Source organism: Halictus rubicundus, chromosome 7 (genome assembly GCF_050948215.1).
Source record: "Halictus rubicundus isolate RS-2024b chromosome 7, iyHalRubi1_principal, whole genome shotgun sequence".
Lineage (NCBI taxonomy): Eukaryota > Metazoa > Arthropoda > Insecta > Hymenoptera > Halictidae > Halictus > Halictus rubicundus.
In genome coordinates, this window is record NC_135155.1 from 13,111,865 (window position 1) to 13,130,455 (window position 18,591).

At 37.7% G+C, this 18,591-nt stretch overlaps 1 protein-coding gene across 14 annotated transcripts in view; it reads right to left on the minus strand.

Annotated features, from left to right (window-relative positions):
• Positions 1–688: 688 nt before the first annotated feature.
• The window catches only part of LOC143355641 (endochitinase), a 260,630-nt gene continuing 242,727 nt past the window's right edge, over positions 689–18,591 (minus strand). For 10 of the 14 annotated variants that reach the window (XM_076790665.1, XM_076790661.1, XM_076790659.1 and 7 more), the window contains 2 exons: positions 18,369–18,503; positions 10,863–16,789 (listed from right to left, as the gene is read on the minus strand). In XM_076790665.1, coding sequence (XP_076646780.1) covers positions 16,677–16,789; positions 18,369–18,503 — 248 coding nt within the window. In that variant the 3' untranslated portion in view covers positions 10,863–16,676. Of the gene's footprint in view, positions 1,292–1,379; positions 1,692–1,978; positions 2,191–2,269; positions 2,352–3,103; positions 3,302–3,439; positions 3,564–3,683; positions 3,907–4,205; positions 4,542–4,625; positions 4,698–5,127; positions 5,224–10,018; positions 10,273–10,862; positions 16,790–17,092; positions 17,169–18,368; positions 18,504–18,591 lie in introns of those variants that run through there. The other 4 variants (XM_076790668.1, XM_076790667.1, XM_076790670.1 and 1 more) reach the window with 4 other exon arrangements.

An 18,591-nucleotide genomic window follows, 5' to 3' on the forward strand; every position in this document is an offset into this window, starting at 1 on the left:
ATTAGGAGACAATTGAATAAGACCTGTAACTAGCTTATCACGATCAATATTGTAAATTACATTCAAGTGTTCAATGCGTGTTATATTTTCGACGGTCACCTGGAAATAAATACAAACTGCAAATCGCATTTGTGTTTCCTTTATAGCTAGCTCTATATAGTTCTTTATGCGAACATAGATTTTCCTAATACAAAAGAACTAATTATGCTCCAGAGCATATAAAAATCATTTACTATCTTTTTAAACGTTTTAAGACACCGAGTTTCAGAAGACCAGAAAAGACAATATAAATACAAAACATCTTGAGCCTGGTGATAATTGAATTTTAGAATTACTGAGCATTAAAAGTAAAGTTCCTAAAATGTTTTATAAATCATTTTGATATACAGGGCGTCCCAGCATCGGTGGTATAACCGAAAAAGGGCTGATTCTACATGAAAAAACACATCGAAAATATAGAATCAAATTTTTTCGTTTGAGGCTTTCGCTGAATATTCAAAGTCAAACCTCAAATGAAAAACTTTTATTCTTTATTCTCGATGTGTTTTTCCATGTAGAATGTATGTGCAAGATTATCAAATAAAGAGAAGCATGTAAAAATTAATAGTACATTTAGAAAAAAGACTTGCTTGGTAGGATTATTGTTGAAGGCACTATTGCAACATGAAAAATGATTGTTAACAACAGCTACTTGTGAAACTTTTTTATTGTTCAAAATTAGCGATCAACAAAATGTACGCAGTCACATATAAATATTAACACTTCTCGAACGACCTGTATTGATTTATATCGACGTGTTACAAACAGGTATATCGTACGATTAAGATGAAAAAGAAGAAAGAAATGAAGAAATGATGGCGATGCTCGGGTCCACTTTGACCCAGTGCTTCCAAAGCGTCTGCTTCTTTGAATTGACAGCTGTTCAATTAAATGCAATGAAACATTTTCAAAGCACACTTATAAATGTATACCTAATCGTTGCCAATTGTGCAGCTGTCAAAGACGTTCCTTTTTTTCTGAGGGTTGATTATAACGCAAAAAATGTAGCAACTTTAGCAATCGTTTGCTACGGCTCGACATCTTTTTTTTTTTCAATTGCATTAAATAATCGAATCACGTGTTTTTCAGTCAATAATTTTTTTTCGGAAACAGTAGTTCGCCAAAATTATGCAGGCCTGCATTCCTGTCGATCTGCATTCTCTGGCCAGTCGCAATTGTGGTTCACTGTGTGCCAAATCAGACCGCTGGGACACGAGAACTTTACTGGCCGACCATGAACGCATTCATAGTACTGTAAACAAATAAGAAAGTCATCGTTACGACGGATGCAGCATTTATGGATGCTAAAAGGAAGTAGTATTTTCGTGTGCTATACTCACTATGTTGCAGTTCTCCGACGTGAGGAACTTGTCACTGTCTTTACAATCAAGCGTTTCGCCTACATTGTCACCATTTGCTGAATCGGTTGGTTTCCATTTGTTTGTGTCCTCGGTGCTTGAAGAGGATGCTTCCGATGAGGTTGGGGGTGCTTCCGGTTTGTTCGTGGTTGAAGTAGTAGGCGCTTGAGTTGATGGTTGAGTAGATGATTGAGTAGTAGGTGGCTGAGTAGGTTTCTCAGCAGGTTTCGTCGAAGGTTCAGTTGGTCGTAGACCGTCCACAGAAATTGTGCTTGGCGGTCTCGCCCATTCAGGCTAAAAATTTCGCAATACTAATGAAATTTGCTAGTCTCGAGGACTCGACAAACGAATTTTAATCTTCGCTTCGCTTTGGCCATTGCAGTCTTGAAATTTCCCGAAATCAAAACTTAATCGATGTTAAAAAGTGGTCTGTGCTAATACAGTCTCTGGACCATTTGAAATTATCTTTGTTTATATAAGAATAAATATTAATTTGTTAGAAAGAGAAAAGGTTATTCCATTTGAAAAGGGTCCAATGACCGCTCTGTACGTTTCATAATTAGCCTTTCACGAGTTATTACCGTGGGTGTAGTATGAAAGTCTTTGTCCTTGACGACGTATCCTTCCAAGCCATTGTTGATAGTCTTCATCAGGATGTTCGGTTCACCACAGAGGCCCTGGAAGTCGTCCATGTCAATAGCCCAGACCATGGCACCTGCATATTGCTTCTCCTTGATGAACTCGGTCTTGTACTTCAAGCTTTCCACATCTTCGTAACCGACCCATTGCGTTCCTAACCATTATAATTGCCAAAATAATTATTTCTGCGTTTTCTACAAGCATTCGATGGTATCAAAATTATAATGCATTACCCTGGTAAGTGTACGGGACTTTGCCAACGTCTTCCCATTTTTTGGTCCAGTTGCTATTTGGCGCTTGCAACATCGTGCAGATCTGAAAATTTTCAGTCAATTATTTACCTATAACAAAGGGTAATTCTTTATCTCCCTCTGAAATTCTCCGAGATCTTTCAGACCGCTAAAGATTCGAAAGTTTTGGGTTTGAAACCTCTGAATATTCTAGAGGTCCCAAACCTCTGAAGTTTCGACCCATAAGACCTTTATAGGTTCTAAAATTTTGAGCTTGAAACGCTTGAGACACGTAGGAGTTCAAAATTTCAAGTTTGAAAGCACTATAGGTACCGAACCTAGAAGTTTGAGACCTTTAAAGGATTGAACCTTTTGAATTTGAGGTCTTTGAGACCTTCAGGGTTCCAAAATTTGACTCTGAGATCTTTGAGATCTCCGGCAGCTGCAAACTTTGAGTTCGAGATTTTTGATGTTCCAAAATCGTGAGTTTGAGATCATTTACGCATTTGATACCCCTAGAAATCGAAAATTTTGAGTGTGAGACCTCTAAGCATCCAAAATCTTAAATTTGAAACCTCTAAATGTTCAAAACCTAGGAGTTTCGAGACCTTTCGGGTCCTGTACTTTTGACTTTCAGGTTTTTGAGACCTGTAGCTGCCCCAACCGTTGAGTTTGAGACTTTTGAGATCTCCGAAGGATTCAAACCCATGAACTTGAAACCTCTGGCGCGAGAACCGGAATTATAATTCTTCGAAAAATTCAAACCGAGATAGCAACGAAAATAGAAACAGAGAGTGGACAGAGATAAAGAAAAGATTGATTGTTAATCAATGATACCTCGTAATAAGCGAGGAACCCTTTGGCCTGAGTGTAATGCCCAGGTGCACCACCCCCAGCTTCCTTATTGATATAAGTTCCTGGCCCGTAATTAGTATTGCTCTGGCTTAGGGTAAAGGTGCGACCATACAGCGGAATTCCGACGACTAGTTTCTTGGCAGGACAACCCTTCTCTTCCCAAAGCTGAAGGCCATCGTGCTACAACAATGGACACCATTAATCTCGCAAATTTTTCATTTCCAGCAACTATATAGGGGCGCAATGCGCGAAATAAGTCGATGATTATTATTCGAAAACTCATGTTCCACGTGGGAATCCACGTATCGGAATCCTTACCACGTTCAATTTCTCATATGCCCACTGATCATGAGGTCTGCGATAAAGAGGACTATGGACGTCCGCGAATCCAGCCCAGTTACCACGAAGATCGTAGGACATCACGTGGATAGCGTCCATGTTTCTGTGGATACGAACATCTTTTTGCAAATTCTTTGGTATTTTTATAATTGTTTCTGACTTCTGAGTATTCCAGTGTCAAATGAAATGAAGAAAATAACGAAGCATATTGGTTTTCACTGACTGGCATATTTCGGGAACGTGATAGCCTTCGTCCAAACGGAATTTGGCCAATGGCACTGCCATAGTGAGCTCCCATCCTTTCCCCTCTTTATCGAACGCGCGCCTCAGCTCCTCGACAAAGTAGAAGAAGTTGTTTTTGTCGGAAAAGCTGCCACCTCTGTCAGCGGCGCCAGGATACTCCCAATCGAGATCGAAACCGTCGAAATCGTACTTATGCATGAACTCTGCGAAGAAATGCAGTACAATCTACGAACGGTGTCGGGGTATTTGTTATTGCCGTGTATTAAACAATGTGATTAATTCACAAAGTTTCAAATCGATGTGTTTACCATCAGGAATTTAACTGTAACTTCGAAATTAGTGGATACTCTTACTCACAAGAATTACTATTTATTCTTCAAATGTGTGTCAACGAACCCACAAAGTTTCAGAATGGTGTGCTCAATAGTTTTTATTATTCAAAATTTCTGTTCGTTTAGGTGATCGGAAAAGAAGATTTGCAAGAGAACGTAAGATTCCTCACCAACGACGCTCCTGATGAAAGTATCTCTCCTCTCCTTCACCCGAACGAGCGCGCTATACTTCCTGCCACCCTCTCCCCAGCCACCAACAGCCACGGAGGTCTTCAGATGGGGATACTTGATCCTCAGATCATTGAAAGCCTTATAATTCTGCTGATCGACGTCCAGCTCCGGATCTAGGACCAACACCTCCCAGGTGACATTACTCACACCTATGAACGAGTAAATGATATGCGTGCATAATTCCCCTGGGATGTCTTTGACAGCATAACTGCCGTTGTCCGGTCGGTAGATAGCCCATTGGCTGAAGTAACACACTATTCTGTGCGGTTGGTCCCCTGAAGAGCAGAAAATGATTGGTCAACTGTGACAAACCTTGGTAACAATGCGCTTATCTTATCGCGTACCCGAGCTGCACTCACCTGTCGCAACTGCTAACGTAACTAACACCACTGTCAACGAGAGCAGACTCTTTCCTGGTGCCATCTTTGCAGCTGAGAACAATTAAATCGGTTCAATTAACACCCAATCAATTATTTCATGATTTTATATAGCTATATAGCAATTTTCTGTATTTTTTGTTCTGGTTCGAAATTTTTCTTTTTAGTTTCCTACACAGAACAATTTTGTAAACCCTCCCAAACACAACGATATTTTATTTTTGTAGAACTCTGATAGTTTCAGTTTGCTTAAAAAATGTTTTAAGCGAGTCCTTCTTTAAGAGGCTAATTTAACAATTGCGATCGAACGTTCTTCAAGTTTGACAATTTTTTGTGACCGAACCACAAGAGCTACGCTATTGTTTTTTACACGCAACGGTTCTATAAATCCTGCCAGACACAGCAATATTTTTTAAAATAGAATTCCGATTGTTTAACTGTGTCTAAAAAATGTCTGAATCGAGCGGAACACCGTTTAACGCACCAATTGTTCCGGATATTTTTCGACGTCCGCTCAGCTCGAGGACCGACTCGGATCTAGAAGATCCTCCGAGGTGTAGGCGGTTGATTAGCGGTTCCCAGGTGGTGGCTATACTGATCAATCGATCGAGGCGTTGTTCTTCAAACGGGGGAACGATCCACGCCGACCGGTTTCCGCTAAAGTAAACACCGTGACATTCTCGCGAAATCTTTCTCGAACGGCTTTGTTTTATCACGAAATCGATTGTTTTTCTTAACCCGAGGATAAGTGTCCACCGATGTCCCGTCACAAAGATCCTCGAAACTATCTCGATGATCTTCCGATCTTGAGATTTTTTTGTAAACGATTTTATTTCCATCGACAAGTTTTTGCAGAAATTGGTGAAAACAGTCGGATCAGAATTAATTATCTTGATTTATGTTATTTGGGCTATTCGTGTTGGCATTTTAAATATTGTTCTTGAAAGGTTCAATCCAGGTTTTAATTTCCGGTTACGTTGTTGGATATGGTTTAGCAATCTTTTAATTTTGTAGAGTAGTGTAGTAAGAATTTTGAAAATGTTTCGTGTGTATACGATTTTATGTCAGCGATTAGAAAACAATAAAACGTGAAGGATCTTTTTGGGGATCGCTCGGTGTGCAATATTTTAACGGTAAACTTTTTATGCCCGACGAAAAACCTGTTGGTCCCGTGGTGTACGTTGGCAAAAGAATTGAGTTCGAACGCTATTAGAGCCTTTTAACGTGACAAAAAAATGTCCAGGAGCTTTTTATCGCCGAATTCGTTCGATAGGGGTCCTGTGCGCGGCACAATGTTCCCCCGACAGTTTTTTACGACCACAATTTCGCGGGTTAATCGACGAAAAACGTGCAAAAAGGATTTTATCTGGATTGGTCGTCGTTTTCACGCAGGATCCAGTCGAGAGGGTGCTTGAACCTTTGAAATTCTTTTTCAGTTCGATAGGTACCTGTTTCAGTCCCTTATCAATTTTATTATTTATTTATTTCGTTTTATAAATTGAGAGACAAACTTGCAGTTTTCTTTGCAGCAGATCATTTTCTAAATATTCAACTATTCTAGTTACATCAATTAATCAGAAAAAAGTGAAAGAAAACTTATGGAACAGAAATTGTGAATTGTTTAACTGATCTTAAAATATTGGAAAATTTCAACAAAATACTCCTCCGTCACAATAATTGTTCCACTGAAGTGAACAGTTATTCTCGCGCAATTAATAGGTCAATTCAGGTGAAAATGTTAGTTGACTCATCCTGTACAATTCTATCAACAATTTCCAAGACCAAGACCGATACTAGTAGAATTCTCTTAACACTTACAAAATTTTTGTAATTTGTGATCATTCAGATTATTCAATAAATTGATTTCATTGGGCATACATTACAGTAACAATCGCGACGAATCTGAATGAATACATTTCTGTTATTTCGACAAAGTAGTAGAAAATCGTCACTTTTAGTGCACCGCAAATCGAATGTTAATGATGACAGTTCAATACTTTTTCCAATGGCGACCGCAAAGGATGAAGAACACTGGAGAACGCTTTGTTCACGATTGCTTTCTTTTCCCACCGAAAACGGCTCGACAAACAATGAGAAAGAAAAGTGGTCAACGGAGAAAGGCTCCTCATAGTTTCTCGATGTTTTGTCCGAGTCGGGCGTAGTACAACATAAGCAAAAAGATGAAATTGTTCGGAATTTGGACTTACCTAAAATAACAAGTATACATTTGGAACAACGAAGTATATACTGAGTACTTAAAAAAATGATTTAGCTGTTCAAATAGATTAACATATGATTATTTTAAATGTAACGAAATAGGATAACACATTATCTTAACGATTCTTTTTCGGATAATTTATTTCGACAATGCCCAAGCCTGTGATCATCAGCACAAACATTTTTTTGGAAACCGCAGCCGAAATCGTTCGCCTAAGCTTTCCGGAATGACAATCGGATCGGGAGGACCGTGGACAAAGAACGCTGCGCGTTCAAAGGACCTTGGGTTTCAAGTGAAATGGAGGAGGGCTAGATAATGGTCCCCGGGGTTCGCGAAAATAAAGGAAATGAGGAAGACGCAAGCCTCCGTGGCCTCCGAGAAAGACAGCAACGGAGAAGAAGGAGAGAAAACGAGGCTTTTTCGTCGCGCGAATTAAAATGCCGGCTGCATCGGATCCTTCGGCTAGCACATATTCCGCCGGATGCGCCACGAATACAAACGCAACGGACCTACAGCGGACCCTGAGGAACGTTTTCTGTCTCCGCGGATAACTGGTCGCACCTTTAACCCCCTTAACTCTTAACAAAATCTAATAAACAGTCCAATAAACAGCTCGTAAACTTGTCGAAGTGCCACCTGCTCTCCTTAGATATGTTGTCAAGGTCACCATTCTGAGCAACATATTTCCTGTAAAGTGTTTGGCGGTCAGCTTTAGTTTACGAGACGTACTCGCAACAAACTTTACTGGCAAATGTCGTTCAGAATGGCGACCTTGGCAACATATTTCAAGCTCATTGAAATCGGAGAGGGGGGTAGCACTTCGACAAGTTAAACCTGTCAATTATCCGTTACTTGATAACGAAGCTATCAGTTTACACTATAATCTAGTTAATGTAATGTTTACTCTATTGATGTTCAGTGGTATTAATTTTATGGTTGTCATTTTTAAGTGATTACACAGCGTCGGTCACCGGTGACCGCCATTGGCGTTCAACGTGTTAAGTTAAATCAGGGAGAAGATGCAGTCCTCAATGAAAATGTTCTTGAAATTATTTCAGGATAATCGTTAGACTGCGGATTTTATGCATTTATAAGAAAAATGGGTGCAATTTAAAACGGGACAAAAATTTAAATAATTAAAGGATAAAGATTCACTGTTTTCACTCGCAATGGATGCAGAACATTTTTATGCTAAATAAAAATTATCTACGTTCGCCGCACGAGACCTAGGTTCTTCGAATACACAGTAGTTTGTCCATTTGCAAGCATCAAGACTTGATATTGGTATTCTGGACGAGTACAGTGGTTTCGGTGACGTTCTTTGGTGTCATGACGTTATGTTATGTCTGTTCTGTGTCGTCTCCGAACCAGGAAGCTAAAGGTGCGTCAACGTTCACGATTTTACCGGTTCGAGTTTGCGATAGATAAAAGCAAAGACACCGAGCGACACGAGGTGTTCCGCTATCATTTCGAATGACGGTCACGTCAGTTTATAAATCGAAGGCTGTGTATCATCGATAAACTCATCGTAGCCCTGAGTCAATCAAGTCCACGAATTGATGCGGCAATAAAAATACAAACGGAAGAGAGTATCGATCTCGAGCGGGAAGAAGAATTGAGGATGTCGAATTCAGCGTGATTCTCCATCCTCGTTCTATTGATCAATACTGATCTATTATAGCATAAAAATGATCTACAAACTGCAGCTTCGAAATGTTTAAAAAATGACTGTCAAATAAACTATCTGAAATTTCTAATCATTGAGGGCTTCATTGCAAAAATCTGCGTCCAAGAATGTATCTAGATGCATTCATTTCAATTTCAATGTTTAATTGAAATCCTGCAGTTACGTTTCCAATCTTATCGTTCAGAAAGCGACCTCATCATTAGACTGCGAATTTTTATGCAAAATAAAATTTGTCTGCATCGACTACACGAAAAGGGAATTACATAGAAATTAATTTCTCCTTTTAGTAATTGCAATAGGTTGTAAGTAATGTACCAGTAACATTACAAACTTAATCATTGTAATAGGTTGTAAATAATGTATCAGTAATATTAAATATTTAATCATTGTAACAGGTTGTAGATAATGTATCAGTGATATTAAATATTTAACAATTGTACCGTTAATGTACCGCTAATATTAAATTCTCAATAATTGTGATATGTTGTAAATAATGCACCAGTAACATTAAATTCTTAACAATAGGTTGTGAAGACAAAAACACGTACACCCATTGTCACGATCAGCTGATCGACCTCTAAACTCGAGGATCTGTCGAAGCCTGTTCGAGGACTCATCACCGACGACAATGCCCGTCCGGTTCAATATTTATGAAAATGATTCCGCAGAAAATCCATTCACGAACGACCTTCGGACCAACAGGGAGGAAACGAAGAAAACAAGGATAGAAGCAAATGAAAAAATCGAGACGAAGGGAGTGGAGCCATCGCCCACGTGACGTGTCAGTGAAATTCCATCGTTCCCGTGTGTAAACAAACATAAACGACGAGGGATCGTCCTGTTGATCTCGCGCGGAGATCCTTGTAGTTCGGAACAAATCATGGCAATTAGCTAGGACCAGTTGTTCGATGTTTTGTTGACGGGTTTTAATCCTTTTTTTACTATTTTTCTGTGCATTTTTCAAATGGTTAGACGAAGACGCTTATGGCGGGGGTGAGTAAATACACTGTACGATCGAGAAAGAAACTATAGGGTCAGCTAGTTCTTAATTATACAGCTTGTAAATTAACTCCCCAAGCAGGAGATATATTTGCTCCAGTTAATCTATTACCAGTTAATAATTACTACATTAGCAGTGATACTATGTATTAATGTTCATTATTCCAACTGTTTTATAACATTTTGAAGATTTACAAATTCTATAAATTGTCACGAGGGTTAAGCAAAAAGAAAAAATGTTTAAACCTAATATTTGATTCTTCTTTTGCAATAGGCCGATTGTGTATCGAAGCACAGGAAGAAGCTCAAATTTTATCGACGGTTTTAGGAGACAAATTGCAAATAAATGAGGGGTGCTACTTGCAACAACACTGTACATTTTGCACTGTACTAATAAATTCGCAAGTATAGTGTTTGGGCACTCTCGATTGGCCAAATACAGAGAGAAAAATTAGAGATAAGAGGACTCACCTTCGCGACCACCGGGTACCACAGAAAAATCGTGGCTCCGGCCGAGGTTAAGCCCTCATATATACCCAGGTGGACCTCATTAGAATTCAGGTGCAGGGGATCTCGCACGATTGGCTGGTTCGTCGACCCTCTGCCTCCCGTGAACAACGAGGAGGAGTGAACAATAGTCATCCGTCGCTCCCGGATTGATTTGCTGGTCATTTACTAATCGTTTGCCAATTCATCTCTCAAAAATCTCCAAGGACTTCATCTTTTTTTATACACGCCCCTTAATGCTCCCCTCCCCTTTTACATTTTCAAATTTTTGAGAGAATTTGATTTATTTATCTCTTATTTATTGACAGTTTAAAAACAGTTCTTGTTTTGTCGCGTAAAATCTGACGACTTACGATACGTATCACATGTTGCACAATTGATCAGTAACACCTATTTATCGATTGGTTATCGTAGAATCGATGCTGTCTGGTTCCGATCATTTTTCCAGCAAAGATAACGTTATATTTATCTAGTTGCATAATACAGGATGATGGTAATATCTTTGAGATCATTTATGCCACGGGAAGTGTAACATGATACGAAAATAGGCCAGTCTTAGTGTTATCCATAAATTAGTATTGTTTCACTGATGTACTTGTGTCTCAATTTTGTTTGCTCGCTATTCTTTTGTTCATTCAACGCTAGATCGAAGCAAGAGATGACGGGAACAGTGTTCGTAAACATTATAAATTGCATGTATCGAGACGTTACTGTAATTCAAGATTGTACACACTGTACACAGTGAATGAATAAAACAGTTATTGAGGAATGAAGGAGGAGGAGGAGGAGCAAGAGGACCGGTTTTGAAGTAAGATCGTCGTTCGTGTAATATGGATTTTATTTTATTCGTGTAACAATAACAGTTCCTGTTTCCACAGTGTTAGTTTCTCTTACGGTACAGTGTCTCGGCGTCTTTCCACGCGGAAACCAACCCTCTCGCCGGTTTCTCAGGCACCGTGGGCCATTTTGAGGGCCGATAACGATCAGCGTCGTTTCTCGAGCATTGACTCTTCCTCTCTTTCTCTCCGTTTCTCTTTTACAAGAAGACCTCACAGTCTACGAAACCGCGTTTCCGAAAAAAGGACTTCGATCTTGTACCACATTATACATCCCGCATTGAAAAATAAAATCAAACTTGTTAAACGCAGTTTAACCTACATTCCTTCGAGAAAAATTAACTCAATATTTTACTCCTGTTTAAGAAACATTCCCGAAGATATTTCATAAATGTCTCGACCAAAATTGAAGGGAAAACATTACATAGAATCCGACACAACAACAGGGCATTTTGAAGAAGATAAGCAATTCTTAGTCAATTTTATACTCTACATTCAAATAGTCAAACTTTAATTATTCCTCTGTTTTTGTTGGATTTTATTAATATTTTCGAGGTCGATGAATATTCAGAGAACTATATAAATTCAACATAATGCTCATATGATTCCCAAGGTCATTTGAAATAACTGTTTCCTGCACGAAAATGTTCTCCGCGGCTTCGTCAAGCAGTTATTAACGAAAAACGCAACTGTCCACATACAACATTTTTGGAGACCCTGTATAATGTATTACAAGATGTGGGTATTTTTTTCCCCCGAAAAATCGATTTTCGCTTAGATACGACCTCCTCATAGTTCGCGACGGAAGCGGTGAAAAAACGGGGCGCGTGACCGAATCGAAATCCTCCGTCGATTACTCGCGAGATTACTATATTAATCTCCGCAGGTGAGAATCTCTCACAGCTGTTAGCGAGTCGGTGGTCGATCGTCTTGTAAAAAATTTAATCCCTAACATCATCGAGAGTCGATAGGAGTTTCTCCCGATTAATTAGAAACGCGCGTTGACGCCTACCCTTAATTATGTGATTAGCGAGATACCGTTCTCGTGGCCTAGACAATATCGACCATGTTTGTTTGTTCGTTTCGGTCCTTACGGTTAAGCTGTGTTTTGTGCTGTCGGTTCTTTCTTTTTTTTTTTTTTTTAATTTAATTGACGAGAACAGTCGCGAACGAGCTGTGCTGTAATTTGGCACTCTTCGATGCTGCCTTGGAATTGCTATAGTTTTCGCATTCAGTTTTCTATAGTTTCATGGCTGCCGTTTGTTCGCAGAGTTAGAACCGTGCGGAACACTTGACCTGGTTCTGTGAACATGTTCGAACCGTGAACATGGTTCTGCCACGTATCGAGGTAACAGTCGTCGAATTCAAATTAGAAATAAACATTGTTCAAAATGTTTGCAACTTACGCTTTGAAAAATCATATGTTAGTTTATTTGAACAGTCAAATCATTTAAAAAACATTTTTTCTATTAGGGTGCTATGATTGTGCAAGAACAACAGGAAACACTATGAACCCAGGGTGAACATGATGCATGAACACTGTGAACCGAGCGGCCATGTTCCACAGGGCTCTCTGCTTTCTTCTTCCTTCGCGCTTGTACAACGAACAACGAATTTTACCTAGAAGAACAGACCTTCAGAAGGTACGAAACACACTGCGTTTGCACGTTACAACATGTTACGTTGAACGTTACATTGTGCAGCGTGGATCAATGCAGAACGCTAGTACAGGACGTTTCTAAAGCGTGTATAATACAAAGTAGAACAATGAAAAGCAGTTCATCTGGATATCTTGCTTACTATGAATAATAGAAAGAGAAGTGCATCAGATGAAATTTTTATTGGTAGACCTTGAACGACCTTGATCGACCTTGGTTGACCATGAACGATCTTCATAATAGAAGTCGTTGAACTCATCTCACAACAGTCTGTCAGAATGTAAATAAAAAGATACATCGTTCCACTCAAAGAAACAAATTTGACCTTTACATATCCTCTACGTGTTCATTTATAAAAAATATGAATGACATCTCGACACAAAGCAACTTTCATCTGACGCAATATTTTCTAGATTTAATATAATAAGCAAGATATTCAGATGATTTGTTTTTAATGCTCCACCCTGTGTGTATATTTATTTACATATATATGTATTCCTTAGTATTTACTGTCCAACCAATTTTAATTATTTCTCTTGCACTCCCGGCAGGATCGCGTGTGCTTTCAAATTGATGATAATTTTCGAAGTGTTGGACAGTGTTTAACAACAACCAGGTGGGTACTCACATGCACGGTTTGTTTTTGTAAGAAACGTGTCGGGTAGGACGTCGGGTAAATGTGTTTCGTACACGTTCGTACACGTTCATGCACCTGATTGCTGGTACCGATTTTGCGGTCTCGACAAGCGATACAAACTTTTTGTTCGTCTTCGAATGCTGTGAATAAACGAGAATGTATTTTCGATCGTTCGTGTAACCAACGAAGTCACTGGAAATAATTTTGCAGCCAGCAAAACTGACTGAAATATGTTTTATAGTAATTTTATTAACATTCATTGAGTCTTGCAGTTTTGATATCATACGTGAATAAAATTTTATTCAAAAGAGAATCAAAATATATAAAATAAGAACTAAAAATAATAAATCTTAATATTGCTCACTAAAATTCATAAAGATTTGCACAGAAGATTTCCAAGAACCGAAAAGCAACGGACCATTATTCTCAATACTTTATCGCTTACTAAAATTCATTAAGATTTTCAGATTAAAAACAGACGACACAAAATAAGAACTCAAAGTAACAAATCATTTCCAACAGTTTATTGCTCCTTTATTTCAGAAATAACATACGAAACGTAAATATTAATTTCCGGACGAAATCAAGCAAACGATATGCTAATAATTTTCAATTCATTGGAATAAAATCAAAATTGTTTATCGTATAGATAGACGTTCAAACATTTTGGAAAGAGAAATTATTTGATTCGATAACTAAACAATACAACAACTGGAAGAAAACGTTCCTTCCAGTAAGCTAACGCATGATAATTTTAATGTAGCATCGAAACATATTTTTGTGGATCTCATAGATCGAGAAAATTCTTGATCGATGTCCGCAGCCGCGAAATCGTGCCCGTTTCATTCAGTCGTTTCACGTAGTTCGCAGTTCATTAATAATCTTTGTTAATGTCTCGCTATTTTGCGCAGCTCGTAGCACCTATCGTAAACGCAACCTTAGATCCTACAATCTTATTTCGTTATCTTAATCGCTAGCTTTCGTTTATCTCGCTTCTTAGATCGCTAAACGCTCCGAACTCAAAGAAATGTACAAGAATTATGTATCGAACGTTCTCCGAGAACTTATAGCTCGAAGAACACCACTTCGAGCGAAGGAACTCGATCCTAACAGTGAGCGAATTTCGCTGACAATCTTATCATGCTAACGCTTCGACGGAGGTTTGACAATTTTACTCTTCACCTATTTTGTCCTCCACAAAATGAAACAAAAATTTAATACAAATAGAACGATTACACACATTTGATGTTAGAAGGACCAGAGCTAATAATTGATTAATTCTTTTAAATGGTTACATAGGATGGTCCACCTAAATATTTTCTTCGATTAGTCTTGCGATTAGACTGCTTATTTTTATGCAAAATAAAAATTGTATAAACATATTTCAAGATATGGGAACTACGTAAAAATTTATTTCTATAATTAAAATAATAATTAAAGAAAATAAAAATTCATTTTTATAAAGTTACATGGCACCGGCCGTCAAAGTGTTAACAATTTATCGATTAATTACTTCATTGTGCTGCCTCGGTATCTTAATCCATCGTTATTGCTACTGACAGAGCCTCTTGGAAGCATTTCTTGTCAACGAAAAGCAAGATCGAGACAGAACAGCGCTTAGAACAATCGTTCCCGATTCTTCGACAGCTTTCAGCTAATTTTTTAAACGTGTTTAGCTTGCTGTCGTTGTCGTAGTGTATCCAATTTCATTCACACGGTGCCAGGATTCTAGGACACTATGTGCTCCGTCCATTCGCTTGATATTTATATATATATATGTATCCTAGTCGAAATAAAAACGTCGTTAAACTTTATATAGATAAATTTTAGTTTAATGTTCGCTGGTTAATTTAGTTGAACGCGTTGCACAAATATGGCAGCATTCATGTATTTCGAAGTAGGTTTTAAACGAGAATACAAAAAACATTTTATTATTTTAGCTGTGAGGACGTGATAATTGTAAATTTTTATACATTATAAATTTGTAAATTTTCACATTTGAAAAATGTGAGAAGACGTTTGTATTAACATGCATTGATAACATTTGTATTTTATTTTATTGTAAATAGCAATTTTAAAAATGCATCTCGATGTATAATGTAAAACAGAAGTCTTGTTAAAATTATGTAAAATAGAGAGGAATTTCTCTATGGCTCCAGTTTTTTGTAACTGAAATATTACATTTTTATTGTTGCGTAAAGATCCGCAGTCCGATCGTAAAAATTCAGTGTTCACTTCATACTCTTAGCTACTGTGATTATCGATATAACTCGTGAGACGTCTGAGAAATTGGATGCCGCCATAGTTGTGCAGGGCGAAGTATTGTAAAATTTGTCGAAATTCCGAGTAGAAAATGGTAAATCGATCGAACCAAGGCACGCTTGCACTGAATGGGGGCCAGAAATCGCTCGAGAAGAAAAGAACACGTTGCAGGACGACTGAGAAGAACCTCTATTCGACAGGCAACCGACGAAGATCGGTGCTCCGCCATTTTTACCATTTTTAGCATTATCTTGAACAAAGAATTCGCGCCGTTTGACCCTATCGAATACTGCTATATTATTTATACAAAAACTGTTACATCCGATCCATACTATTAGTCATTCAAACGAACAATCCAATTTTTATAGTAAAACTCGAGGTTCATTTCAAGCAAAAACAAAGCAAACTGTTTAAATAAAATATTCCCCGTTGCTTTCTATAACATCAAACCACTCGTCAGACAGTAAACATTAATTCTAAAAATTAAAATTATCACCAGACCTATCGGAGCAGTCATAGCTGGATTGATATTCCTTCATTCAACAATCATTGAATTTTATTGATCACGATGGAGAGTATAAATTTCGTACAGTCAGAATTCCAGTGCTCGAAAATTCTGGTGTTAATTCCAAAATCTGAAATTTTAAAATGAACTTCTTAACCCTGAAATTAATTTTTGTGCTGCTTAACAAAAATTTGGATGATTCATTTGTACAGCTAATGAAATGTCTGTCGGCTACCACTGTTCTCGACAGTGTTTCATAAAATCAAGATAAAAGTTACTGACTAATTATACAAGAAGGAGTTAGAAGCCTATAATACAAAAACGACACGAATTCTCTGTCTTAATGAATTATTTTCTCCTATAGTGAACAGTACATGGCTAGATCTGCTCAACACCTAGCTGTTCGTTCGTGTATTAATTATAGTTCTAGTTTAACCGATGATTATGTACAATATATCGACGCAAATAAAAAAACACTTTACAATTAACACGATCGTAGACAACGGTTTTGTTTAAACAATGAACCGTGCGTAGATCGTCGATGACTCGAGGAAAGATGGTTGTTTTTCTCTGTTGTTTCGGGCTGGCAGTTAGTTGGATTCTCTTTGTGCTTGTGAAGGATTTTTCCCTTTTATGATTTTAAGAACCAAGTTGTTTCTTGGTGTTTTTCTTTTTCTTTTTTGCTTTCCTTTTTTTTGTGGTAGTTTTCGAAGGATGATTGACCTTACGAATAATAATTTTCTCTTTGCTGGTAGAGTGGCAATGGCGTCACTGGCGACAGGTCCTCGTCGTCTAAGCTCGATTCGGTTTTTAGAGGCAGCGTGGCCAGGGCTTTCACTGTGGACCAACGAATTTTGTTAGTTCTCGCAATTAGCTTAATTACATTCTGCTTTTAATTCAATTTAATATCATTTCCCTCGGAAAGTAATAGAAACGAAAAAAATATAGGGCAATGTCAATAATAAGTCAAGTATTTAAGATAGACAAATTAGATACGGGACACCCTGTAGACATTTCGATAAATATGTAAACCAATACTGGAGAGTCCGTTCTGCAATTAAATTAAAAAAGATAATATCGATGAAGGGGTCGTATGCGAGAAGGGGTATGAATAAAATGAAAGAAAAAATATAAACAAACCTGAAAAACGATAATATGATGTGCGTGTCCTATATGGGAGGATGGAGAAAGCATGTCAGTCAGTGTGCCTGGTTACCTATACACAGCACAAACAATCCAAACAACACTCTCTACGTATGACGGTACTGATCGTATGTATATATTAACGTCGATAAAAAAAAAGCTTCCGGAAAAGTTAATTAAAATTAATATCAAACGCATGCCAATGAGGGCTCCCTTTGGCCCGAAAAAAAAAAACAAATTTAAACGAAAAAATACATCAACTCTTCAAGAGCTATAAACAAATAAATACAATTGGTTTTGTAAAATCAATCTTTACGCGGTTAAATAAAAAAATTTTAAAACAAACAATCGCCGGAACTTGTTAGAAAGCACTCATCCTTATGAATTCGCATGGGAGCAATGAAAACATTTTTTAATTACTTTATCAATGTGTGCACGCGAGAAGGGAAATAATTAAAAAAGTTGCACTTCGATGAATTTGGAAAAAAATGAAATATGGCTGTGTGTATGCTAGCAAGGGTTTCTGTTTTTAATTAAATTGTCGTTTTCTTGTGTTTTCCGGTAAAAAAATTCCATTTGGTTTGTCGATAAATCGATTGCGCGTCTTTGTGCAACATTCTATTTCTGAAAAAAGTAATTATACTGTTAATACTTTTTACTGTACAGATTTTCTATTATTTATTGCGCAATGTAAATATAAAATACTTATACTATGTACATTTACGTTTCATTGTGAAGATTTTCTACTATTTTACAAACATGCTAATGCCATAAATGCACAAAAAACATTCATAAAACTTTTAATGAATGCTCATCACAATTTATACATTTGTTGTTTTCCTTGAAACTGTAATTTCTGGATCTAAAAAGACCAGTCGACGGCCGTGCGAGTGTTATTAAGTAACATATGACATTTTACTGTCTTCAAGGTCGCTAAAGCATCTAAGAGCCTGTTTCATTATTTTTCTGTTAAGAAAATTGAAACTGAAATTGCTAAGAGGAGAGAAAACTTGTTTAAATTCATAAGGAAGTAATTCTCTGACAAGTCCATTAAAATAATCGTTTACCTAACTTCTCAGAAGGTATTAATGTACAACGGAAAGAAAAATGGTATAATTTCGCAAGCGCAAATTATCCCTCTGCACTAGAGAAACTTGGAGGGTGAAAGAAAGCCACTCTACAAATTGGTCATGCTGCCATTTGAACTAGACGCAGAGTATTCGTGCAAAATGAATCGAACGAACACGAATTAATGGTTGTTTTGGAAACGTACCCGCCACCATTTTACTTTTCTCCATCACTTGCTTCGCCAGGATCTGATTCAATTGGAGGATGTGGTCCCTCTGACGTTTCTCCTCGACCACCTTCCTCTTCAGGTTGTCCGATTGTTCTACGTTTATATTGTCATCTGTAACATTTAATAACATGCTCGTTGCAGTCTTGTTCATAAAAGAGACTAGGATGTTCGATGTCAATTAAAAAGTTATTTCAATTTA